The 26,923-nt window shown below is 38.1% G+C and overlaps 1 protein-coding gene and 1 pseudogene across 8 annotated transcripts in view; both read left to right on the top strand.

Moving 5' to 3' along the window:
* The window catches only part of MIGA1 (mitoguardin 1), a 96,627-nt gene that overhangs the window by 55,647 nt on the left and 14,057 nt on the right, over nt 1-26,923 (top strand). For 5 of the 8 annotated variants that reach the window (XM_008959923.4, XM_008959922.4, XM_008959924.4 and 2 more), the window contains exons 8-12: nt 6,988-7,088; nt 22,596-22,714; nt 22,972-23,044; nt 23,698-23,784; nt 24,887-24,985. In XM_008959923.4, the coding sequence (XP_008958171.4) occupies nt 6,988-7,088; nt 22,596-22,714; nt 22,972-23,044; nt 23,698-23,784; nt 24,887-24,985 (479 nt within the window). The remainder of the gene's footprint in view (nt 1-6,987; nt 7,089-22,595; nt 22,715-22,971; nt 23,045-23,697; nt 23,785-24,886; nt 24,986-26,923) is intronic. The other 3 variants (XM_055117098.2, XM_008959925.4, XM_063607199.1) reach the window with 1 other exon arrangement.
* Nucleotides 8,076-15,099, top strand: LOC100980575 (nuclear speckle splicing regulatory protein 1-like; annotated as a pseudogene).

The raw sequence follows: 26,923 nt of genomic DNA, 5'->3' as shown, positions 1-26,923 counted from the left end.
GGAATTCAGCTCTAGAACCCATGGTTTTAACGCTTTTGCTATACTGCCTTACATAGGAGCAAAAAATCAGATAAATTTTGGAGGATGTTTACAGGGGATAATACTTGAACTGAGTATTAAAAAAAATGTGCTTATGGGTAGCATGGGGCAAGGGAGCAGAAGGAGAGTAGGATATATGTAGAGTAGAAACAGGAGGAACCAGAGGCTTGAATAAAAATGCGTTTGGTAATGATAGTAATAGAAAAAATTATTTTATACTCACGATGGACCAAGTACTGTGCCTCCACAAATCTCATTTAACTTTTGCAACAACTCTAGGAAATGAATATTGCTATCCTCAGTTTACGTAGGTGGTAAGTAGCAAATCTTAGGATCAGGATCCAGGTGCTGGCTGGCTGAATCAGAAACCACGCTTTTACCCATTACATTACTGAATGACAAGTGGGGATGTGGTCAACATACCCTCAGATAAAGCAGTAAGTTTTTTTCTTTTTTTTAAAGTAATTAATAGAAAAGAACATTGGATAGGTAGGATAATCAGAGATAATGGAAAGCTTTGGAAACCAATAGAGGAGCCATTTGATTAGAAAATGGCTTTTTTTCCCAAGTTACAAAAACTCAGTATACATAATTAGGCTATTCTTCTCTAATGATTACATATGTCAAGTAAAATAGTCTGTGAAAGCACTTAGTATTACTTGGACACATAATAGTGACTCAAAAACTATAAGCTGAATCTGAGTCTTCTAAAGAACTTGTAAGCTCTTTGCACTGTAGTGAAAATATGAACAACAAATGCTCTAACAGCAATGTCCAATAGAAATATAATGTGAGCCACAAATGTAATTTTAAAATTTCTAATAGCCACATTAAAGGCTCGAAAGAAACAGATAAAATTAATTTTAATAATATATTTTCTTAAACCCAGTATGTTTTAATAAGATGTTTTCTCTTTTTTGTTGTTAAGTCTTCAGAATCTATTATGTATTTTATACTTACTGCACATCTCATTTCATGTGTTTAATAGACACGTGTAACTAGGAGCTACTGTATTGGACACCAGGGCTCCATAGTTTTATAGCATAGCATCTGGTATCAGATGACCTGAGTTTGAATACTACCATTCTCTTTCTTAGATGTGTAAGTATGTAGCAGCTACTTGGCCTCTCTGTGCCTTAGATTCCTGATACATAAAATGAGAAAACTAATAGTATCTACCTCATCAAAGGGTTATTGTGGGGATTGAAAATAAGGTAATATATGTAAAGCATGTAACTTGGTATCTGGCAAGTACTGAGTGAAAAATAAATGTTTATTTTGATTAATTGCATCACGCTTCTATTGTTATGATTAAATAGCAGACATTCCTTAGTTTCCATGTCTTCTCCTTCTTGAAAGTGTTTGGTTATCCCCACTTAAACATTCCCACTTAAAATTCTAAACCAATCACTAAATAGCAAAGTAAGGTTGCAGAGCTGGAGCAAAAAGGTTATGAGTGGTATATACTTGGCATTATACACTACTACTATTGTTGGTATTCACTACAGGGTACAAATAAATTATTTTCAATTTGCTGTTATATTTAACACTCATCAAGTCTTTTGACTTTTGAATCTAGCATCATTATATATGCTTTCTCAATCAGGTTATAAAATTCGTGTCTGGTAATGATTTACAGCATCATTGGCAACACTGAAATATAGAAAGCATTCATTGTCTTACCCTCCTTCCTCCTGCCTTTGAAGCTCTGATTGAGCCTTTTCTGCTCTCAGCTATTTGGGACCAAGACATATAGTTGATATTGCTTTCTTTTCTTTCCTTCTATTTAAATCCTTAGAGGAAAGTGCACAAAACAAAAAAGTACAATTATTTATCACACATTCTTATGTAACTATCATGTACAGCAAAATGTAAAACATTGCCAACTTTCCAGATGGGTCTTCTTGTAATCCCTTCCAGTCATCTGCAGAATGAGCAACTGTCCTGATGCTCAGGCTAATTACCTTTTAGCTTATTTATTTATTTATTTATTTATTTTGAGACAGAGTCTCACTCTGTCACCCAGGCTGGAGTGCAGCTGTCCTGATGCTCAGGCTAATTACCTTCTATCTTATTTATTTATTTATTTTTTATTTAGAGACAGCGTCTCACTCTGTCACCCAGGCTGGAGTATAGTGGTGCGATCTCAGCTCACTGCAGCCTCCACCTCCTGGGTTCAAGCAATTCTCGCGCCTCAGACTCCTAAGTGGCTGGGGTTACAGGTGCCTGCCACCACACCTGGCTAATTTTTGTATTTTTTGTAGAGGCATGGTTTCGGCATGTTGGCCAGGCTGATCTCGAACTCCTGACCTCAGGTGATCCACCCACCTTGGCCTCCCAAAGTGCTGGGATTACAGGCATCCGCCACTGCGCCCGGTCACCTTCTAGCTTTTAAAAATAATTTTATCACTAAGTGTGTTTAGTTTTGTCTGTTTTTGAATTTTGCATGAGTGAATTTAATAATAGTTTTTCATTATGAATGAATTCTGCATGTAATTCTTCACTCAGCATATTGTTAGATTGATCCATGTTACTGCATGTAGCTGCAATTCATTTATTTTCATTGTTGTGTAGTATTTCATTGTATGAATATACTACGGTTTGTTTATTCTATATTTGGACATTTGGTTTCTTTTCCAGTTTGGGGCTATTATAAACAGTATTATTATGAACACTCTTATGCATATAAGCATGCATTTCTGTAAAACACACCCAAGGGTAGAATTGCTAGGTCATAGAGAAAGCCATCTTGAACTTTCATAGGTAATGCCAAACTTTTCAAGGTGGTTCTGCCAGTTGTTTCCACCAGTGGTGTGTGAGAGTTTCCACTGACCGTACATCCTCGACCAAAATAATAATAATAATAATAATAATAACCATTTTCCACCAATTTTAGTGATTCTGGTAGATGTGTAATGATATTTCCCTGTGGTTTTAGGATTTTTTTTTTTTTGGCTGAGAAAAATTCAGAAGTTTCTGAAAATATTGACTAAGATGAAGCCTTTGGTTTTTTTCTTTTTTTTTTTAGAGACAGAGTATCATTCTGTCACCCAGGATGGAGTGTAGTGACACGATCATGGCTCACTGCAGCCTTGAACTTACGGGCTCAAGCGATTCTCCCGCATCAGCCTCCCGAGAAGCTGGAACTTTAGGTGTGCACCACCACGCCCTGCTAACTTTTTAAATTTTTTGTAGAGCTGGAGTCTCTCTCTATTGCCCAGGCTGATCTTGAACTCCTGGGGCTCAAGTGATCCTCCCGCCTCAGCCTCCCAAAGTGTTGAGATTACAGACGTGAGCCATTGCACCCAGCTGCCTTTGGTTTTCAGTTTTCCATGCTGTCACTGTCTTTCAGTACCACAGTCGAGTTGATAAAACTTTTTATTAGTTTTGTTTTGTTTTGAGACAGACCCTTGCTCTGTCACCCAGGCTGGAATACAGTGGTGCAATCTTGGCTCACTGCAGCCTCTGCCTCCCAGACTCAAGTGATCCTCCCACTTAGCCTCCCAAGTAGCTGAGACTACAGGTGTGTGCCACTGCACCAGCTAATTTTTTGTAAAGACAGGGTTTTGTCATATTGCCCAGGCTGGCTTTGAACTCCTGGGCTTAAGAGATTTGCCTGCTTCAGCCTCCCAAAGTGCTGGAATTACAGGCGTGAACCACTGTGCCTGGCCAAGAGTTTATGACACTTTTAAGAAAGAGTATTTTAAAATTTAATTGGATGCATGAAAGCAGTTAGTTTGGGATATTGCCCAAGATTCTTTCTTTGTACTTTTTATTGTCGTATCTAAAAAACAGATGTATTATTTCTCTTCGTAATCATTTAGCTGCCATTCCAGGAATCATAACAATTACTGAAATAAGAGGTATAGTCTATGGTTTATGGACTTGGATTTAATGAGTAAATCCTTCTAATTCCTCTGGAAGTGAGCCATTTTTCTTTGTTAGATTTTTTAAAAAATAAAGTACAAGTATGGTAACTGATCTGGATGACATTGAATAGCTGGTTATTGTTGACTAAAGTAAAACAGACTTTTAACATCAGACATGGGTAATGTCTGAGAGGTAAAGTGACACTAGATAAATGTCTGTATTCTACTCTGAAAATAGCAAAAGCCATATGGAAACAAGAGTTAATTGACTTGTAAATTTAATCCCACTCTCGGCCGGGTGCAGTGGCTCTCACACCTGTAATCCCAGTACTTTAGGAGGCGGAGGCGGAGGCGGAGGCGGGCGGGTCACCTGAGTTTGGGAGTTGGAGACCAGCCTGACCAACATGGAGAAACCCCGTCTCTACTAAAAATACAAAATTAGCCGGGCGTGGTGGCACATGCCTGTAATCTCAGCTACTCGGGAGGCTGAGGCAGGAGAATCGCTTGAATCTGGGAGGTGGAGGTTGTGGTGAGCCAAGGTCGCGCCATTGCACTCCAGCCTAGGCAACGAGCAAAATTCTGTCTCAAAATAAATAAATAATAAAATAAAATAAAATTTAATCCCACTCTGATAATGCCATGACGTAATGAAAATTGTAAAACTGTGATTTCTTTTTGTGAAATACTGAGAAAGGAAAATAATTAAAATAACGCTTTGAAGGTTGTACACGAGGATTAAGTTTTGTATAAAAGCTCAGTTTGTGTGTATTTGTGTTTAAAAAGCCTTAATATGCACTGAAAAGAGAATTATGGGAGTTTTTCTAATTGAGTGTCCCAAAATACCAGTTTGATAGCTATTTATAAGTGTGAAACAATTATGTTGTTTTATTCTCTAGTTTAATGGAAAAATGTAAATTTCTAAAATATTTTTATAATGGAATAATTTAACCTCAGATTTTATCCCATTAATAGTCATTTAGTAGTAGAAAGATTTTTAAGATGAAAAGTTTTAGGTACTTTAAAAGGATTGATGTAAACGTCATCTGAAAACAATTATAATTTAAACTTGGAAGGTAAATACTTAAAATGTAAGGTCTGATCTCACCAAACATAAAGTAGGAAAAAAATATGTTACATGTATGGTTATTTTTGGTGCTTAATGGGAATGAACCTTGTACCAATTGTGGCTTATTCTGTCTTCTGCTTGTGGTAGAAGCAGAATATATTCTCTTCTATACTAGGAATTCTATACTAGGAATTATATTCCAAGTAGAGCTTGGAATATAATTGATTGTACAACTTTTGATTTAAACATTTAATTGAAGCCAGATTGATGCTTTGAATAAAAAAAAAACCCATACTTCCTGGGTAGAGTCAGAAGTTGTGTTTTTTGGTACTTAGGGTTTTAAACAGAATTTGACAGATTTCTAGTAGAGGTAATAAATTTTAATTTTGGGAAAATTGTGAAATGAAAATTTGGATGAATCAAAGCCAAGGAGACTTCTGCTTTCTTTCTTTTCTTTTCTTTCTTTGTTCCTTTCTCTCCCTCTCTCTCTCTTTCTTCCTTTTCTTTTTTCTTTCTTTTTTTTTTTTTTTGACAAGGTCTCACTCTGACATCCAGGCTGGAGTACAGTGGTGCAGTCATAGCTCACTGCAGCCTCAAACTCCTGGAATCAAGCAGTTTTCCTGCCTCAGCCTCCTGAGCATGTGCCACAACACCTGGCTATTTTTTTTTTTCTTTTTTTTGGACAAGGTCTCACTGTGTTTCCCAGGCTGGTCTCAAAACTCCTGGACTCAAGTGATCCTCCTGCCTCAGCCTTCCAAAGCACGGGGATGATTACAGGCATGAGCTACCTCAGCCAGCTGGTTTCATTTTAAAGAAGATAGTGTCTGACAAATTTGGCAGATTCAGAATCAAAATAAGAAAAATCTATATATGTTTTATTCTTTGCTCTTTCATACTTATGATACATTTTGAAGTTTATCACTTGTTTTCTCCATTATAGTCACATATGTAAGAAGGAAAGTATTTGTTTGAAAATTTAATGTTAACAATTAGATTCCTGATAACAGTACATGAGGATATTCATACCCACATTCCGAATGACAAGTATTGCTAACAGCCTGTCTTGATAGGGCGAGATTAACCATTCCAAAGAATTTGAACTTTTTCAACCTTTTAAAATTTTGGGGGCATTTATATTTGACCCTCAGGTAAGCAGAGTAAACATCAAGGACCTAGGTCTGATTGTTTTTGACCATTCAGTTTTTAAAGTAGGTCTCATTAAAGCCTGAAAAAGTCACAAATATCTTCTTGAATTGTTTGTTGTTGTTGTTGTTGTTGTTTTGAGACGGAGTCTTGATCTGTCTCCCTGGCTGGAGTGCAGTGGTGTGATCTTGCCTTACTGCAACCTCCACCTCCCGGGTTCAAGCAATTCTCATGCCTCAGCCTCCCAAGTAGCTAGGACTACAGGTGCGCACCTGGCTAATTTTTGTATTTTTTTAGTAGAGACGGGGTTTCACCATGTTGGCCAGGCTGGTCTCGAACTCCTGATCTCAGGTGATCTGCCTGCCTCAGCCTCCCAGAGTGCTGGGATTACAGGTGTGAGCCACTGCACCCGGCTGTGAATTGTTTTAATTGATCAGCTTATCACAAGTGACAGGCTGGATATTTTATGTTAATAATATAGTTGATTTGAATGAACCTACAAGTTCTTCTAATTTGGGCAAGACCACTTGCAAATAAATTGCTCTGTTTCAAACTAGCTGTGATATATGCTGACTTCACCATGTATAGTAGATAATCCAACTCTGGTTATAATGTACTAAAAAGCCCTTTTAATAAAAAATTAAGCTTAATTCCTTTTTAAATTAACAATGAATATTTGCTTTGTAACATTGTCTCCCCTACTTGTCAGAGTTTCAGATTCAGTTAAACAGTGGATACTTACTGTTTTCTTTTTGACACTAGTAGTCTAAATAAAGACTGGGGGAAAAAATCAAAATCAAACTATGGAATGTGAAATACCACAATGATGTGGAACATCACTTTCTGAACTTTTCACCTTTTACTTTTAAGATAAAGATACAGATATCACCATGAAGGGTAATGTGGAAGACTTTGGCCTGCGAGACACCTTGAGCATCGCATCCACGGATTCCTTTGCTTCCGCAGCAGAGGTAGGACATATGTGTTCCTAATGAGGATTTCTGTTTCTCTTTTGGTGGAAACAACAGTCTTGTCATTATACTGTAATTCAGTTTGGTCACTATTTATTTAGCATGTACCATGTGGTAGGTGCCAGGATACAAAAATGAATAAATCTAACATGAAAATAAGCTCCTACAGGAGCTTACACTCTCTTTAAGGAGATGGACCTGTAAACACATGGTTTAGATGGGCACTTTCATATACTGTAGATTATGGGTGAGGCATATAAATTAGTATGTTAATGGAAAGCAATTTTTCAACTTATATCAAGAGTCTTAAAGATGTTCAATTTCTTTAGTTGAGAAATCATACTTCTAGATTTTTGTTCTAAGAAGGTGATCAGATTCAAAGATTATATATATATAAATATTCACTGTTGGCCAGGTGCAGTGGCTTACAACTGTATTCCCAGTACTTTAGGAGGCTGAGGTGGAAGGATTGCTTAAGCTCTGGAGTTTGAGACCAGCTTGAGCAACATAGTGAGACCTTGTCCCTACAAAAAATTTAAAAAATTAACCAGATGTGGTAGTGAGTAGCCTATAGTTCTGGTTATTCAGGAGGCTGAGGTGGGAGGATCCCTTAAGCCCAAGAGGTCAAGACTGCAGTGGGCCATGATTGTGGCACTGCATTCCAGCCTGGGTGACAGAACAAGACCCTGTCTTAAAAAAAAATATATATATATATAGATAGATAGATAGATAGATAGATAGATAGATAGATAGATATAGATATATATGTATATACACACACACATACACACATTCACTGTGGCATTTTAGTAACAATGAAAAACTAAAAACAATCTAATGCCAAATTATGACACATCTGTAATTAGAAATGTTATAGAGCTATAAACATGTTTCCAATAATTTTAATGACATGGGAACATGTTAAGTGAAGATTAGTATGTAAAGTTTTATATAGATTGTATGATTATAATTTTGTAAAAAGGAAACAAACGTGCGTGATATATAAGTATATAGGCAGAGGAAAAAAGGCTAACCATAAATAAACAGTAGTGATTACTGAATTATAAATCTTTGGATAATTTATTTTTCACTGAGATTTAAATTTTTTACCAAAAGAGACTGCTTGCAAAGAGGTCATCTTTTTGTTTTAATTTTTGTACTTAAAACAGCTTTAAAAATTACATGTGGCCAATTTTATCTCAGAATATTTGCATTTTTTACAGTAGATTTTGGATATAATAATTTTAGGTGCTCTTTTTTCATAGAAATAGTATTATGCATCTGGCCAGGCACAGTGGCTTATTCCTGTTATCCCAGAACTTTGGGAGGCCAAGGCGGGCAGATCACCTGAGGTCAGGAGGTTGAGACCAGCCTGGTCAATATGGTGAAACCCCATCCCTACAAAAAATTAAAAAATTAGCCGGGCATCGTGGTGCATGCCTGTAATCACAGCTACTGAGGAGGCTGAGGCACAAGAATCGCTTGAACCTGGGAGATGGAGGTTGCAGTGTGCCAAGATCGCACCACTGCACTGCAGCCTGGTCAACAGAGTGAGACTCTGTCTCACACACACATGCACAGAAGTAGTATTACACATCTATAACTGATGTGTGAATTTTATCTCTAGTTTGGAAGCTTTAGATATTCCAATACCCGTACCTTAAACTTTGGATCTGCCTTTTTAAAAGCAGTACTGATTCATAATATCTTTTATCCTCTCAAGGTTTTTCTATACGTGTATATTTCAGCCATCACTTACAGTATCATCTCCTAATTGTTTACATTAAAAAAATTTTTCCACTTATAAGTTTGCAGTAGACAGAATATATTTACTTGTTCTATGGGAAAGCTGTTTCCTCTTCCTTTTACTGTTCATTATATACATATTTGTCTTTCTATTCTGTAGATACTATGTCCTAGGTCGTTTGTAAGGAGAAAAATTGCTATTCACTTTGCACTTTTTTCCATTGTGAGGAACAATATACCTAATTGCTCTAAAGTTTTTTTCTAATATGCAACTTTAAAAAATATTTTGCTAAGTGTTCATTGTACTCACTTTAAATTTATTGTTTAATAAAGTTTAATAAAAATTATTAAATACTTGTGGAAAACAAAATGCATGAATATACACGAAAAGGACTTACCATTCAAGAAATACCCTAAGAATGCTTCCATGGTATAAATGTATGGTCTCAGAATGTGAATGTTCCAAGATAAATTATTTTATAAGAAATGTTTGTTAAATTATTTTTAACTATATGCCAAGCACTTAAGGTTAAATTAGGGAAAATTGTTTTAATGAAGAAAATTACTAAGTTAATAGAATCAGAACGCTTTGGGAAGTTAAACAAGGTTTTGATCATTCGAAAACCTTTTCAGGATTACCAGAAAGATTTCTTGCCTAGTTAGATTAAAACAATTTCTGGTATCGGTTTTTCTATAAGCTAGATCAATCATTTGTGAAAGTGATTAACAAGATTTTCCTGTATAAGCTTTGCCAAACATTGGTTTGGAACCACGGATGAAAAGCTTTTTTTTTTTTTTTAAATATAGCTTTCTTGACAGTAATTCACATGCCATAAAATTCACCCTTTTAAAATATAGAGTTCAGTGGTTTATAGTATGTTTATATAGTTGTGCAGCCAGCACTACTTTCTAATTTCAGAACATTTTTATCACCCTAAACACAAACCCCTGCCCAATAGCAGTCACTCTCCGACTCCCTTTACCCCCCAGCCCTTGGCACCCAATACCTTCTGACTCTATGAATTTGCCTTATTGTGGACATTTCTTATAAGTGGAATCATACCATGCGATATGTTGTATTTGGCTTTCTTTCACTTAGCATAATGTTTTCTTTCAAGTTCTGAAAAGTCTTTTTGATGTTGGGATACCTTCCCATTTTACTCCTAATTCTTCCATCTGTTAAAGATATTGTCATTTAATAGGTAGAAACTAATATTGCAGAGAGCAGTTTTTAGCTGTAGATTCCATTTTTTATAGAATTACCACTCTGCAATTGTGTATATGTATTTAATAGAGAAATCATAGGCTTCTCTTTAAAAAGAAAATTTTATTTAAAAAAATTTTTTTAAATAGAGGTGGGGTCTTGTCAGGTTGCCCAGGCTGGTCTCAAACTCCTGAGCTCAAGCAGTCTTCCCTCGTTGGCCTCCCAAAGTGCTGGGATTATAGGTGTGAGCCACTGTGTCCGGCTGAAAATTTTATTTTTTATAATTCAGATACCTCGGCCGGGGCTGCTGGCTCACACCTGTAATCCCAGCACTTTGGGAGGCCAAGGCAGGCGGATCACAAGGTCAGGAGATCGAGACCATCCTGGCTAACATGGTGAAACCCCTCCTCTACTAAAAATATAAAAAATTAGCCAGGCATGGTGGCGGGCGCCTGTAGTCCCTGCTACTCAGGAGGCTGAGGCAGGAGAATGGCATGAACCTGGGAGGTGGAGCTTGCAATGAACTGAGATTGCGCCACTGCACTCCAGCCTGGGCAACAGCGAGACTGTCTCAAAAAATAAAATAAAATAATTTAGATACCTCTACTTGTACTCTAACTGGAACCTTGGAAAGCTTTTGCTATATCCACCTCTCTGATTTGACGACACTTATTTATAGCAATCCAGAAACTACACCAATAGTAGGGCCATGTTCAGTAGATATGGGAGCAAGATGGTGATTCTGGGCAGGCAGTATGGGTTTATTTTGCCAAAGAAAACACAGCAGTTGCATCCTGTTTTGCAAAAACCGTCAGTGTTTGGGAATGATTCTGATGATGATGATGAGACCTCCATGAGTGAAAGCCTTCAGAGGGAAGCTGCTAAGAAGCAGGCCATGAAACAGACCAAACTGGAATCCAGAAGGCCCTTGCAGAAAATGCTACTGTGTATGAATATGACAGTATTTATGATGAAATGCAGAAAAAAAAGGAGGAAAACAATACTAAATTGCTTTTGGGGAAAGACTGAAAGCCCAAGTGTATTCACAACTTGCTAAAAGCAGTTGAGATCAGAAAAAAGGAACAGGAAAAAAGAATGGAAAAGAAAATACAGAGAGAACGAGAAATGGAAAAGGAAATACAGAGAGAAAGAGAAATGGAAAAGGGAGAGTTTGATGATAAAGAGGCATTTGTGACATCTGCATATAAGAAAAAACTGCAAGAGAGAGCTGAAGAAGAAAGAAAAAAGAGGGCTGCTGCGCTGGAAGCGTGTTTGGATGTAACCAAGCAGAAAGATCTCAGTGGATTTTATAGACACTTACTAAATCAAGCAGTTGGTGAAGAGGAAGTACCTAAATGCAGCTTTCGTGAAGCCAGATCTGGTATAAAGGAAGAGAAATCAAGGGGCTACTCTGATGAAGTAAGTTCAAAAAACAGAATACCACAATAGAAATGCATTCTTCAAACTGATGTGAAAGTAGAGGAAAACCCAGATGCAGACAGTGACTTTGATGCTAAGAGCAGCAAGGATGATGAAATAAAGAAACTAGAGTGAACTGCAGAAGGGAAAAGGTCATAGAGACCCCTGAGAATCACCCCGAAGCACCACAGGAATCAAAACCACTCTCAGTCACCTAGTGAAGAAAGAGGGCACAGTGCCAGACACCACACGAAAGGATCACGAACATCGAGAGGACACGAGAAAAGGGAAGATCAGCACCAACAGAAGCAATCCAGAGACGAGGAGAACCATTACACTGACCGTGATTACCAGAAAGAAAGGGATTCTCATAGGCACAGGAGACCAGTCATAGAGATTCCCATTGGAAGAGGCATGAACAGGAAGATAAACTAAGGGCGAGGGACCAAAGAGAAAGAAGTGACAGAGTGTGGAAAAGGGAGAAAGATGGGGAGAAATATTCCCAAAGAGAACAAGAAAGAGAGACAACAAAATGATCAGAACCGACACAGTGAGAAAGGAGAGAAGGAAGAGAAAAGCAAAGCAAAGGAAGAGCGTATGAAAGTAAGGAAAGAAAGATATGAAAATAATGATAAATACAGAGATAGAGAAAAACAAGAAGTAAGTGTTTGATCTTCAGAAAGAAATCTTCAGAAAGGAAAGCAGCCCAAGTTCTAGGGCAAAGGATAAATTTCTTGACCAAGAAAGATCCAACAAAATGAGAAACATGACAAAAGACAAAGAAAGAAACCAGGAGAAACCCTCTAATTCTGAATCATCACTGGGAGCAAAACACAGACTCACAGAAAGGCAAGAGAAGGGTAAAGAACAAGAGAGACCACCTGAGGCAGTGAGCAAGTTTGCAAAGAGGAACAACGAAGAAACTGTAATGTCAGCTAGAGACAGGTACTTGGCCAGGCAGATGGTGCAGGTTAATGCAAAGAGCTATATTGAGAAACAAGATGATTGATGGCTACCCCAAGAGAAAGATTTAAGGAAGCACAGAAAACTAATTCCTGGAACCTGCTGCATAAAACCATAAAGGAGTGTGTTACCAGTAGTTTGGAGGGCATTTTAAAATTTATTTTCAAAATTTTAGGTTAAAATCAAAAGTCAGTCTTACATCTTGGATGTCTGGATGTGGATGTTTGGCTGAATTTATATAGAGTATGTACTTATCAATACCACATTCTTTGTTGTATTCCAGAACCATAAGAGTGTGCTAATTCCCTGTAGGTACATAATGAGGAAAATTGGCTCCACTACAACCATTAAAAAATAATTTTGGCCAGATGTGGTAGCTCGTGCCTGTAATACCAACATTTTGGGAGGCCGAGGCAGAAGGATCACTTGAGGCCAGGCATTCAAGACCAGCCTATGCAAGATAATGAGACCTTGTCTCTATTTAAAAAACAAAAAGCCTGGTGTGGTGGTGCATGCCTGTAGTCCCAGCTGTTCGAGAGGCTGAGGCAGGAAGATCACCTGAGCCTAGGAATTTGATGTTACAGTGAGCTATGATCATACCACTGTACTCCAACCTGGGTAACAGCGGGACCCTGTCTCTAAAAAAAACCTTTTTTTAAATAAATAATTTAACTCTTCTAATAATGTTGGTTTTGTTGCATGAGCTGTTTGTTTTATAAATATTGTATTTCAGATAAAATATGGATTTGAACAATAGAAAATATACTTTACGTTCTGAAATTTGTATTAAAGTGTAAAATGTGAATCATACATCTTGTCTAAATAGCTTACAGCATAGTTGGCTTAAATGAAAATAAAAAATAGTGATATGCTTAAAAAATACACCAATAATAATGTACAAAGTGACAAAGATGAATATTTAGGATAATTATAACCTGAAAAGGGAGAGAGGGCTACATCTATCATTTAAAATTTTTCTTCTATGAAAGTATGAAGGCATGGCCGTCCGTGGTGCTCACGCCTGTAATCCCAGCACTTTGGGAGACCGAGATGGGTGATCACCTGAGGTCAGGAGTTCTAGACCAGCCTGGCCAACATGGTGAAACCCAGTCTCTACTAAAAATACAAAAATTAGCCAGTGTGGTGGCACACGCCTGTAATCCCAGCTACTTAGTAGGCTGAGGCAGGAGAATCGCTTGAACCTGGGAAGCAGAGGTTTCAGTGAGCCAAGATTGTGCCACTGTACTCCAGGCTGGGCAACAGAGTGAGACTCTCTCTCAAAAAAAAAAAAGTATGAAGGCTTGACTGGGGCTGAAAGATCTGTTCCCAAGATAACTCACTCCTATGAATGGAAAGTTGGTGCTATCCATTAACAGAAGACCTAAGTTTCTTACCACATAGACTTTTCTATAGGACTATTTGAGTATCTTTACAGCATGGCACCTGGCTTCCCGCAGAGGGAGTGACCCAAGAGAGGGCAAGGTGGAAGTGATGACTGTTTCGACCTATCCTCAGAAATCTCATTCTGTCATTTCCACAATGTGCTGTTGGTTACACAGGTTAGCCCTATTCAATGTGGGTTGGGATGTGAGTAACCAGGGTGAGAGAATCATTGAAGACCCAATTTGGAGGGTGGCTATTTTAAGTTCCTATTGTCTATTAAGGGATACAGATTGGTAACAGCCTGCTTTCTTTAACTGTAAGTCTTATTTATAATTTTAGGTGATTGATTTGAAAGGAAAATGTAAACATGTATAAAATGGTCCACATTAAAATAGAACTTAGCCTATTTCATGTCCCTACTTGTAATAATCTTGAAACTTCAGACATTTCATTCATGGTCATTCAGAGGACCTGGTCTGGATTAAGGCTTTTAAAAAATATTACTTCAAATTTAGCAAAGTCATTACATGCCAAGGAGGATAAGGCTCAGTCCATCCTGTACCTCGTGGGGCCCAAGAGAAGTAATTTAGGATGTTTGAAATCTTTAGCTAATCCCCAAACAGAGTTTTCACTGGTTGCTTCATATGTGGGAATTATCTATTTTTCTGTTTTTATTGTTGCTGTTGTTGACTTGTTTGATTTCTTTCTTTCTTTCTTTTTTTTTTTTTTTTTTTTTTGTGAGATGGAGTTTTGCTCTTGTCACCCAGGCTGGAGTGCAATGGCACGATCTTGCCTCACTGCAACCTCTACCTCCCGTGTTCAAGTGATTCACCTGCCTCAGCCTCCCAAGTAGCTGGGATTGCAGGCACCTGCCACCACACCCAGCTAATTTCTGTATTTTTAGTAGAGATGGGGTTTTGCCATATTGGCCAGGCTGGTCTTGAACTCCTGACCCTCAGATGATCCACCCACCTCCGCCTCCCAAAGTGCTAGGATTACAGGCATGAGCCACCGTGCCGGGTCTTGTTTGATTTCTTTTATGGTCATATTTATGGTACTTCTGAAATATGGGAAATAACAAAAGGTAGGATGATGATTTGGTGTAAACAAATATAGTATTACTTTTCTTTTTGAAAATATTAAAATGAGTTTTTTAAATGTAGCCTTTTGGGAGAAGAACAATTTCAAAATACATAGGAAATTTCAGCTAGTAAAAAAAAGACCCCCTTTTAATAGTAAATTGCATGTTCCATAGCTGAAATTAACTGCCTTATTGACCGCTGCTTCTGAAATAACTTCTCAGCTCTATTTAAATGTTAATTTTTTTCTAAAACCTTTTAAAACATGTTTGGGAATTTTGTTGAGAAATTCTTCCTATGTGATGTATTCTGAAATAAGAATTTCAACCAATGTTTTAATGAGTTTCTTTTTGTTTAAAAAAGTTTAAGATTAATGATTTAAATAAATGTTTCTGAGCTGGCATTGTCTCTGAAGAGTCAATAATGTTAGCTAGTATCAAATCTTCAACATGATATATTCTCACAGCTGCAGTCTTATTTTAAGAGGCTTCTTTAAACGATTACTTAAACCAAACCAACAAATAAGCAAGGTAGATCAATAATTCAAGACTCAACTCTGGAATCTCCCATTGTTGGATTATCTTCTTATTATTGTTAGAAATTATTTCATGTAGAGGGTTTAATTGGAGCCCAGTTTAGTTTTCTTTCTTTCTTTCTTTTTTTTTTTTTTGAGTCAGAGTCTTACTCTGTCACTCAGGTTGGAGTGTAGTGGTGTGATCTCAGCTCACTGCAACCTTGCAACCTCTACCTCCCAGGTTCAAGCAATTCTTCTGCCTCAGCCTCCCAAGTAGATGGGATTACAGGCATGTGCCACCATACCCGGCTAATTTTTGTATTTTTAGTAGAGATGGGGTTTCGCCATCATAGCCAGGCTGGTCTCGAGCTTCTGACCTCAAGTGATCTGCCCACATCAACCTCCCAAAGTTCTGGGATTACAGGTGTGAGCCACCGCACCTGGCCCCCAGTTTACTTCTTAGGATTTTTCTCTAATAGAGAATAGAGAATACTAATAGTACATGTGTGTGGGTCCTATTTGTTTTGACAGTGGTACAAAAATTTAAAACTGTTTAATATCTAAAGAATTTTCATTCTAAGTTATTTTTAAAAAGCTGTTTAGTTTTGTTAGCCTCAAGAAGACTTTGCCCTTTAGCATAACATATATTCCTTAAAATATGAGGGGAAATATTACTTAAAGTAGAGAATATATACTGTGAGATACTGTCATCTCTTCATACCTTTTTTTTTGCATCTGGCCTAATAGACATATTTATATATCATAAATATTGCTGATGCTGAAACTTCTTATCCCTTGGCTGTTTGGATAAGGCTGATAGGAAGGGTATAATTTGGTGCTTAAGTTCTGGAATAATGTGCCTGGGTTTAAATTTTATCATTTAGTTGTGGGATTCTGGGTAAGTTCCTGCTAATTTAATCTCTGTTTCTTCATCTGTAAAATGTGGATTATTTATTTATTTGTTTATTTGAGAGAGAGAATCTCACTCTGTCTCCCAAGCTGGAGTGCAGTGGTACGATCTTGGCTCACTGCAACCTCCACCTCCTAGGTTCAAGTGATTCTCCTGCCTCAGCCTCCCAAGTAGCTGGTATTATAGGCATGTGCCACCACACCTGGCTAATTTTTGAATTTTTAGTAGAGGCGGGGCTTCCCCATGTTGGCCAGGCTGGTCTCCAACTCTTGACCTCAAGTGATCCGCCTGCCTCGGCCTCCCAAAGTGCTGGGATTACAGGAATGAGCCACTGCACCCAGCAAAATGTGAATAATAGTACTTACTTTATGAGCTTTTGTAAGGGTTAAATAAATCAACTGAAAGCATTAGCACAGCACTGACTGCATGTGAAATACCAAAACCAAAGCCTTGAGAGTTACTTCTAGAATCATAGCGTAGACATTCAAAAGTCTCCTCCACAAAGCAAAAAATGTCAAAAACAAAATTTTCAGAATTCTGAAAATGGATAAAAGACTTGCAAAAATTCAGAGAACATTGAATCAAGTAAAATGGCTGAATCTCCATAAGAGCAGTGAGCTTTGTGGATTTTTAATTTGCTCTCTTCCTTTTTAATAAAAAAATGTTTTGGTTGTGAGAGCAGAGTACAAGCTGTAGTGTCAGGAGTCATGGCAGGACAAGCATTTGGAAGTTTCTTCCACCCTGACCAAGTATTGGTTGAAAGATGTGCTGCAGAAACTACAACCAAAGGAGGCATTACGGCTGGGCACTGTGGCTCATGACTGTAATCCCAGCACTTTGGGAGGCTGAGGCAGGAGGATCACTTAAGTCCAGGAGTTAGATACCAGCCTGGCCAACATAATGAACGCTCGTCTCTATGAAAAATTTAAAAATGAGTGGGAGGATCACTTGAGCCTGGGAAGTTGAGGCTGCAGTGAGCCATGATTGTGCCACTGCACTACTGCCTGGCTGACCTGACAAAAACAAACAAAAACAAACAAAAACCCAAAAACAAACAAACAACACACACACACAAAGGAGGCATCATGCTTCCAGAAAAATCTCAAGGAAAAGTATTGCAAGCAACAGTAATAGCTGTTGCTGTTGGATCAGGCTCTAAAGGAAAGAGTGGAGAGATTCAACCAGTTAGCATGAAAGTTGGAGATAAAGTTATTTTCCCAGAATATGGAGGCACCAGGATTATCTCTTATTTTATTTTTCCATTAAGTTATTGGGGTACAGGTAGTATTTGGTTACATAAGTTCTTTAGTGGTGATTTGTGAGACTTTGGTGCACCTATCACCTGAGCAGTATATACTGCACCATATTTGTAGTCTTTTATCCCTCACCCGCTCCCACTCTTCCCCTCAAGTCCCCAAAGTCCATTGTATCATTCTTATGCCTTTGCGTCCTCATAGTTTAGCTCCCACTTATCAGTGAGAACATATGATGTTTGGTTTTCCATTCCTGAGTTACTTCACTTAGAATAATAGTCTCCAGTCTCATCCAGGTTACTGCAGATGCTGTTAATTCATACTTTTTATGGCTGCACAGTATTCCTTCATCTATACATACCACAGTTTCTTTATCCACTTGTCGATTGATGGGCATTTGGGTTGGTTCTACAATTTTGATTCACAATTTTGCTATTGTGAACTGTGTTGCTATAAACATGCATGTGCAAGTATCTTTTTCGAATGATGACTTCTTTTCCTCTGGGTAGATACCCAGTCGTGGGCTTGCCGGATCAAATGGTAGTTCTACTTTTAGTTCTTTAAGGAATCTTCACACTTTTTTCCATAGTGGCTGTACTAGTTTACATTCCCACCAGCAGTGTAGAAGTGTTCCCTGATCACTGCATCCACACCAACATCTACTGTGTTTTGATTTTTTGATTATGGCCATTCTTGCAGGAGTAAAGTAGGTATTACACTGTGGTTTTGATTTGCATTTCCCTGATCATAGTGATGTTGAGCATTTTTTTCATGTGTTTGTTGGCCATTTGTATATCTTCTTTTGAGAATTGTCTATTCATGTCCTTAGCCTACTTTTTGATGGGACTTTTTTTTTCTGATTTGTTTGAGTTCATTGTAGATTCTGGATGTTAGTCCTTTATCAGATGTAGAGATTGTGAAAATTTTCTCCCACTCTGTGGGTTGTCTACTTACTCTGTCAACTGGTCCTTTTGCCATGCAAAAGCTCTTTCGTTTAATTAGGTCCTAGCTATTTCTTTGTTTTTATTGCATTTGCTTTTGGGTTCTTAGTCATGAAATCCTTGCCTAAGCCAATGTCTAGAAGGGTTTTTCCAATGTTATCTTCTAGAGTTTTTGTAGTTTCAGGTCTTAGGTTTAAGTCCTTAATCCATCCTGAGTTGATTTTTGTATAAGGTGAGAGATAAGGATCCAGTTTCATTCTCCTACATGTGGCTAGCCAATTATCCCAGCACCATTTGTTGTAAAGGGTGTCTTTTCCCCATTTTATGTTTTTGTTTGTTTTGTCAAAGATCAGTTGGCTGAACTATTTGGGTTTATTTATGCGTTCTCTCTTCTGTTCCATTGGTCTGTGTGCCCATTTTTATACCAGTACCATGCTGTTTTGATGATTGTGGCCTTATAGTATAGTTTGAAATCAGGTCATGTGATGCCTCCAGAATTCTTTCGCTTAGTCTTTCTTTGGCTATGCAGGCTCTTTTTTGGTTGCATATGAATTTTAGAATTGTTGTTTCTAATTCTGTGAAGAATGATGGTGGTATTCTGATGGGGATTGCATTGAATTTGTAGATTGCTTTTGGCAGTATGGTCATTTTCACAATATAGATTCTACCCATCCATGAGCATGGGATCTGTTGCCATTTGTTTGGGTCGTCTCTGATTTTTTTCAGCAGTGTTTTGTAGTTTTCCTTGTAGAGGTCTTTGGACTCCTTGGTTAGGTATATTCCTAAGTATTTTATTTTATTTTTTTGTAGCTGTTGTAAAAGGGGTTGAGTTCTTGATTTGAGTCTCTGCTTGGTCGCTGTTGGTATATAGAAGAGCTACTGATTTGTGTACATTAATCTAGTATCTGGAAACTGCTGATTCTTTTATCAGTTCTAGGAGCTTTCTAGACAACTTCTTAGGGTTTTCAAGGTAAACGATCATATTGACAGCAAACAGTGACAGTTTGACTTCCTCTTTACTGACGTGGATGCCCTTTATTTCTTTCTCCTGTCTGATTGCCCTGGCTAGGTCTTCCAGTACTATGTTGAAGAGGAGTGGTGAGAGTGGGCATCCTTGTCTTGTTCCCATTCTCAGAGGGAATGCTTTCAACTTTTCCCCATTCAGTATTATGTTGGCTGTGGGTTTGTCTTAGATGGCTTTCATTATGCTAAGGTATGTCCCTTGTATGCCGATTTTTCTGAGAGTTCTAATCGTAAAGGGATGCTGGATTTTGTCAAATGCTTTTTCTGCATCTATTGAGGTGATCGTGTGATTTTTGTTTTTAATTCTGTTTATGTGGTGTGTCACATTCATTGACTCGCATATGTTAAACCGTCCCTGCATCCCTGGTATGAAACCCAGTTGATCGTGGTGGATTATCTTTTTGATATGTTGTTGGATTCAATTAGCTAGTGTTTTGTTAAGGATTTTAGCATCTATGTTCATCAAGGATATCGGTCTGTAGTTTTGTTTTTTGGTTACATCCTTTCCTGGTTTTGGTATTAGGGTGATGCTGAATTAGGGAGGGTTCCTTCTATCTTGTGGAATAGTGTCAAAAGGATTAGTACCAATTCTTCTTTGAATGTCTGATAGAATTCTCTTGTGAATCCATCTGGTCCTGCACTTTTTTTTAATCGGTAATTTTTTAATTACCATTTCAGTCTTGCTGCTTGTTATTGGTCTGATCAAGGTATCTAATTCTTCCTGATTTAAGATAGGAAGGTTGTATTTTTCCAGGAATTTATCCATATCTTCTAGGTTTTCTAGTTTATGTGCGTAAAGGTGTTCATAGTAACCTTGAATGATCTTTTGTATTTCAGTGGTATCAGTTGTAATATTTCCTGTTTCTTTTCTTAGTGAGGTTATTGGGATTTTCTCTCATCTTTTCTTGGTTAATCTTGCTAAAGGTCTATCAATTTTATTTATCTTTTCAAAGAGCCAGCTTTTTGTTTCATTCATCTTTTGTATTTTTTTTTGTTTCAATTTCATTTAGTTCTGCTCTGATCTTGGTTATTTCCTTTCTTCTTCTGGGTTTGGGTTTGGTTTATTCTTGTTTGTCTAGTTGCTTGAGGTATGACGTTAGATTGTCTGTTGTGCTCTTTCAGACTTTTTGATGTAGGCGTTTAGGGCTATGAACTTTCCTCTTAGTACCACCTTAGCTGTATCCCAGAGGTTTTGATAGGTTGTGTCATTTTTGTCATTCAGTCCGAAGAATTTTTAAATTTCCATCGTGCTTTTGTTTTTGACGTAGTGCTCATTCAGGAGCAGGTTATTTGATTTCCATGTATTTGCATGGTTTTGAAGGTCCTTTTTGGAGTTGATTTCCAGTTTTATTCCATAGTGGTCTAAGAGAGTGCTTGACATAATTTCAGTTTTTAGTATTGAAATGCGAGGTACCATTACATTCACTGTGCTCTTTGTTGCCTGTGTACTTTGGTTTTTTTTTTGTTTTTGCTTTGTAACTTGTATTGTATTGTATTGTATTTATGTATTTATTTTGTGATGGAGTTTCACTCTTGTTGCCCAGGCTGGTCTTGAACTCCTGACCTCAGGTGATCCGCCTGCCTCAGCCTCCCAAAGTGCTGGAAGGTGCTGGGATTGCGGGCATGAGCCACTGCACCTGGCCCCCCCTAATTTTTTTAATTAGAGGATGTGGTGGCGCGTACCTGTAGCCCCAGCTACTCGGGAGGCTGAGGCAGGAGGATCACTTGAGCCCAGGAGTTTGAGGCTGCAGAGTTATGATTGTGCCACTGCACTACAGCTTGGGTGACAGAGCGAGATCCTGTTTCTTCCAAACAAAACACTCTAGAAGTTTTCTGGAAGTTTTCTGGGTTGTTTTTTTTGTTTGTTTGTTTGTTTTTGCTTAGCTGGCTACTCTACAGTGTTTGCAATTGTTTTTTAATGAACTGTCAGAAGATTGGAATTTCATATGTAGAGTTGTTATGCTAGCCAAAAGCACGACTGTCTTTCAGTTATACAAAAGTTAATCAAAGCTACATATAAGGAAATATGTCTTAGAATAGCAACACTGAGCTTATTTTGTTGTTTTTGTACTAAGTTTTGCTTCATTATAATCATAGGTTATAATACTTGTAAGTAATCTATGGATGATAAAATTCTCCTCCTCTTTTTAAAAAATGCTTCCTCAGTTGTTCTTTTTGGTGAACTATAAGATACAGTATTGCTGGCCAGACGCGGTGGCTGACGCCTGAATGCCAGTACTTTGGGAGGCTGAGGCAGGCGGATCACTTGAGGCCAGTTCGAGACCAGCCTGGCCAACATGGCAAAACCCCATCTCTACTAAAAATACAAAAATTAGCTGGGTGTGGTGGTGCATGCCTCTAATCCCAACTACTCTGGAGGCTGAGGCAGGAGAATCGCTTTAACCTGGGCGATGGAGGCTGCATTGAGCCAAGATCCTGCCACTGTACTCCAGCCTGGGTGACAGTGAGACCCTGTCTCAAAAAAAAAAAAAGATACAATATTGGTTTTCTGTACGTTCTGTGGATTTAAATAATTGGATTCAGAAAGAACTAAGCTTGTTAAAAGTTTTACTCTTTTTAACAACTCTATTGAAGTAAAATCAATTCAGATTTTATTAGCTATAAAATCTTATTGAATGGTTTTTATGGTTTAATCAAATTTATTGTATTTTGATGTTAGCAAAATCCTATTTTCTTTCTTTTATAGTTTATCTTCTCATATCAGTGTATTCTGCTTTTTGGTTTTCTGGGTTTTTGTTTTGTTTTGTTTTTGAGGCAGGTCTGGCTTTGCCAGCTAGGCTGGAGTGCAGTGATACAATCACAGCTCACTACAACTTCAACCTCCTGTGCTCAAGTGATCTTCCCACCTCAACCTCCTGGGTAGCTAGGACCACAGGTGCATGCCTCCACACCTGACTAATTTTTTTAGATTTTTGTAGAGACAGGGTCTTACCATGTTACCCAGGCTGGTTTCAAACTTCTGGGTTCAAATGATCCTCCCAAAGTGTTGCAATTACAGGCATGAGCCACTGCACCTAGCCTGTATTCTGTTCTAACCCACCGTGCTCTTAGCTTGCAGAACACAGAGAAGTACGGCATACCTACAGCCTGGAGTCCCTTTGTCACTGCCCATTTTACGAGGAAGCCATGCATTTAGTTGAAGAAGGAAAAATTTACTCCAGAGTACTGAGGTACCATTTCAGTTTTGTTTATGTTTATGAAGGATATTAAGGTGTTTGTGTGGTACTTACTAAAAATGTTTATGAGAATAGGAGAAAATATGTTTTTAGGTCCAAGTAAAGAAAAAATTATTTTTACATATTCTGTCAGTATTGAAAAAACATGTTTTATGTTAAGGTCCTGAGGTTAAGCCTTGTTTGAATCCAAATTTATAGTAGGCTTGATCTTGAATGTAGTTTAACAATTGTCTCCCCTGTTTATTACATAGAACTGAAATGTTGGAGTGCCTAGGAGACAGTGATTTTCTTGCCAAACTTCACTGTATTCGACAGGCTTTTCAGGTATTTTTTTAACATTAAGTGACTTCACCCAGCCACTCATCCCCACCCTCATGCTGTAGAGTCCAGTGCAAATAAACAGGACAGCTCTGTGCTCTTGATTATCCCTATTCCTAATGACAAATATAAAGTCCACTAAACTTATTTTTCCTCCCTGCTACTTGCCTTCATTTGTTTCCATATTTCATTATCCTCTCCCACGGCTTCCCAGGCCCATGACACTTTGTCAAAACAGGATATTTTGATACTTCAGGAGTGTAAAAATGGCTGCTTAAAATAAAAACACTTTTTCTTATTAATTAGTGTGTATTTGAGATTTAATTTCAGTCAATTATAAAATTGATTTTCTAAAAAGAAAATAACAAGAATATATTTGTTTTCTTATGTTTTGGGGCTATAGGAAATTTATTTGAGACTGTAATATGATTTTGAACAGAATTTAAATTCAAATTTAACTCCCTTTAATCTTTTTTTGACTATAGGTTTCAAGAGTTCTTTTTATTTTAGTAAATTAGGACTTTCTCTGTGAGCTGCCTGTTGAAATAGCACCACATGCAATGCATTAACTGTTTTAGGATTATTTGTGCTATTAAGTTGAATGTCCATTCACATTCATTATAGGTCTCTTTTTTCTTTGGGGATGAATATTTTTTCAGATAATTCTTTCAGAATCAGCTAACAGGATATTCCTCGCTGAGAGTGGAAGGAAAATTTTATCAGCTTTAATTGTGAAAGCACGAAAGGTAAACTTGTTCTGTTGGCAAGATTTTTACCATTTACAAAAGTAGTTTTTACCCTTTGAACTGAAGATTAAGACATTAAATTTTTGATAGAAGAAAAATTTTTGTGGATAGTTGAAAAGGGCATTAAGTTATGCTCGGGTTGAACTATGTATAAAGTCCACACTATTTCAACCAAGTTGTTTCTCATAAATTATTTCCAGTTTGCCATAAACTCTGTAAATGTCATGGTGAGAATTATCATTAGATCTGCTGCTATAACCATCACTATTATTATTACTATTGCCTCCTCTTTTATTACCTCAATCCTGTTCAGGAAGAGGGTTACAGGAAATAGCGTAGGTCTCAGAAATCTGGAATACAAATTGAACTGCCTCATCTTCATGTAGTTGAATGAGGCAGAAGCAATGACAAGAACTTCATTCAGACTGTAAGGAACCACCTTACTTTATGCAAGGTTTGTCCAGATGATGAGAAAACAAAACAAGCCTTCCTTGAGCCATTTGCACACCTAGTTTTCAGACTCAATCCCTTTGAACTTTAATTCTTTCATTTATATAATAGAATTATATTTATATTACCTCATTTCACAGGGTTTTTAGGATGATTAAATAAATGATAAATGGGAAAGAAACTTAAAGAATAAAGTGTTAAGTAGTGTAAAGCTAAGTATATGTAAGGTGATACTAACTATTAATACATGCAATTCCCAATGTAAGTCTTGTGTTGCTTTCTTGGCCTTCTCATGACAGATAAACTCAGTGATTTGAACTAGGGTTCCTCCAAAAGAAGCAGAACTGCAACAAAAGCCTCACATAATGTCTGCTATAACCAAATTTTCATTTTAAGGACTGACCAAAATAGGCATACATATTTGAGTAATAAATAGTTTGCTTGTGACATTTTACTGACATTCTTTATCTTGGCTTCTGCAAAATGTTGCAATAGCAAAGTAGTAAACCAGATAAATTTGGCATACCTTTAAAATGTATTTTAGTTCAGTTACCTAGTAGAATTAAGATCTACCAGACTTATTTGAAGAGTAACTTTCTTTGTAGCTTGTTATAAAGTTGAGTTTAGGGTTAAAATGTGTTTTCTTCTTCAGAATCCAAAGAAGTTTGAAGATGTTTTTGATGAAATGATCTATTTTTTAGAGCAGACCGATCACTGGGGTAGTACTGAAATGGAACTTGCTGCTAGAGGGGTAAATTCAAATTTTTTGTGATATTTATTTTTCTTAGTTATTTGCATGTAATTTTATATGAGTTGAGACTACTGTTTCATTGTCCTTGTTAAATAAAGCCAATTGTATGGTTGTGGGACATCTTTTTTTTCTGACGAAGTCATAAACCACACTCCTTGTACATTGGGGCAGTAGTTGTAAATTGTTTTCTAAGAAGCCTTTTTTGCTGTTGTTGGCTCCTTGCTTCCTTCCCTCCTGTCCTCCTTCCCTTGTTCCCTCTCTTCCTTCTCTCCAAAAGTCATTGGCAGGCCCCTAGCCGGGCAGGAATGGTGGCCCATGCAAGGACAGCTTTGGGTAGTACAACAGCAGCAGCTCAGTAGGGCTGGGGAATTGGCTGTATACACAAGACTGAACAAATAAGTATACTGAGAAAAATCAGAGCCAGCTTTTCCCTGTGAGAGAAGGGAGGTATAAAATGCTGGGATTGGAATTGGAGCTGTCAGTGTGAGTTCACAGTTTATAATATATATGTAGATACAGATATAGAAATAAATATCGGTCCAGGCATGGTGGCTCACGCCTGTAATCCCAGCACTTTGGGAGGCTGAGGCGGGCGGATCACCTGAGGTCAGGAGTTTGAGACCAACCTAGCCAACATGGAAAAACCTTGTCTCTACTGAAAATACAAAAATTAGCTGGGTATAGTGGCTCACGCCTGTAATCCCAACTACTCGGGAGGCCAAGGAACGAGAATTGCTTGAACCTGGGAGGTGGAGGCGGCAGTGAGCCAAGATCGTGCCACTGTACTCCAGCCTGGGTGACAGAACGAGACTCTGTCTCAAAAAATATATAGATATAGATATTGGTCAGGCATGGTGGCTCACGCCTGTAATCCCAGCACTTTGGGAGGCTGAGGCAGGCAGATCACCTGAGGTCAGGAGTTCGAGACCAACCTAGCCAACATGGCAAAACCTCGTCTCTACTGAAAATACAAAAATTAGCCAGGTGTAGTGGCTCACGCCTGTAATCCCAACTACTCGGGAGGCCAAGGAATGAGAATTGCTTGAACCTGGGAGGTGGAGGTGGCAGTGAGCCAAGATCGCGCCACTGTACTCCAGCCTGGGTGACAGAACGAGACTCTGTCTCAAAAAATATATAGATATAGATATCGGTCCGGCATGGTGGCTCACACCTGTAATCCCAGCACTTTGGGAGGCTGAGACGGGCAGATCGTGAGGTCAGGAGTTTAAGACCAGCCTGACCAACATGGTGAAACCTGTCTCTATAAAAATTAGCCAGGCATGGAGCGCATGCCTGTAATCCCAGCCTGGGTGACAGAGCGAGACTCCGTCACACACACACAAAAAAAGAATGAAATCCCAGCACTTTGGGAGGCCGAGGCGGGCAGATCACTTGAGGCCAGGAGTTTGAGATCAGCCAGGCCAACATGGTGAAGCCCTGTCTCCACTAAAAATACAAAAATTAGCCAGGCATGGTGGTGCATGCCTGTAATCCCAGCTACTCAGGAGGGTGAGGCAAGAGAATCACTTGAACCCAGGAGGTGGAGGCTGCAGTAAGCCGAGATCGTGCCAGTGCACTCCAGCCTGGGTGACAGAGCAAGACTCTGTCTCAGAAGCAAAAAAAAAAAAAAAAAAAAAAGAGTGAGTTTACAAGCAGCTGAAAGGCCTTCTAGGCAGAGAAAACAGTGGATACAACAAATACATGAAGACTTAATTTTTCCTTTTCTAGTGTTCCCTTATTCAGGAAATGGAATCAGTATCCATTTACTTCTGCAGGCCAGCAACCTGAGACTCATCCTTCACCTCTCCCTGATCCTCACCCATTTTATCATATTCATCTCTAATTTTGTCAGTTTTAACTCCTAAATATCTTTCAGTTTCTTCGACTTTTCTCTCTTTCTGTCACCCCTCTTGGCCTAAGTGCCTGTTGTCTTTTCTC

The sequence above is a fragment of the Pan paniscus genome, chromosome 1 (assembly GCF_029289425.2).
Source record: "Pan paniscus chromosome 1, NHGRI_mPanPan1-v2.0_pri, whole genome shotgun sequence".
In the NCBI taxonomy this organism is placed as follows: domain Eukaryota; kingdom Metazoa; phylum Chordata; class Mammalia; order Primates; family Hominidae; genus Pan; species Pan paniscus.
Note: the sequence above shows the minus strand (reverse complement) of the source record. Positions and strands in the feature narration are given on the sequence as shown.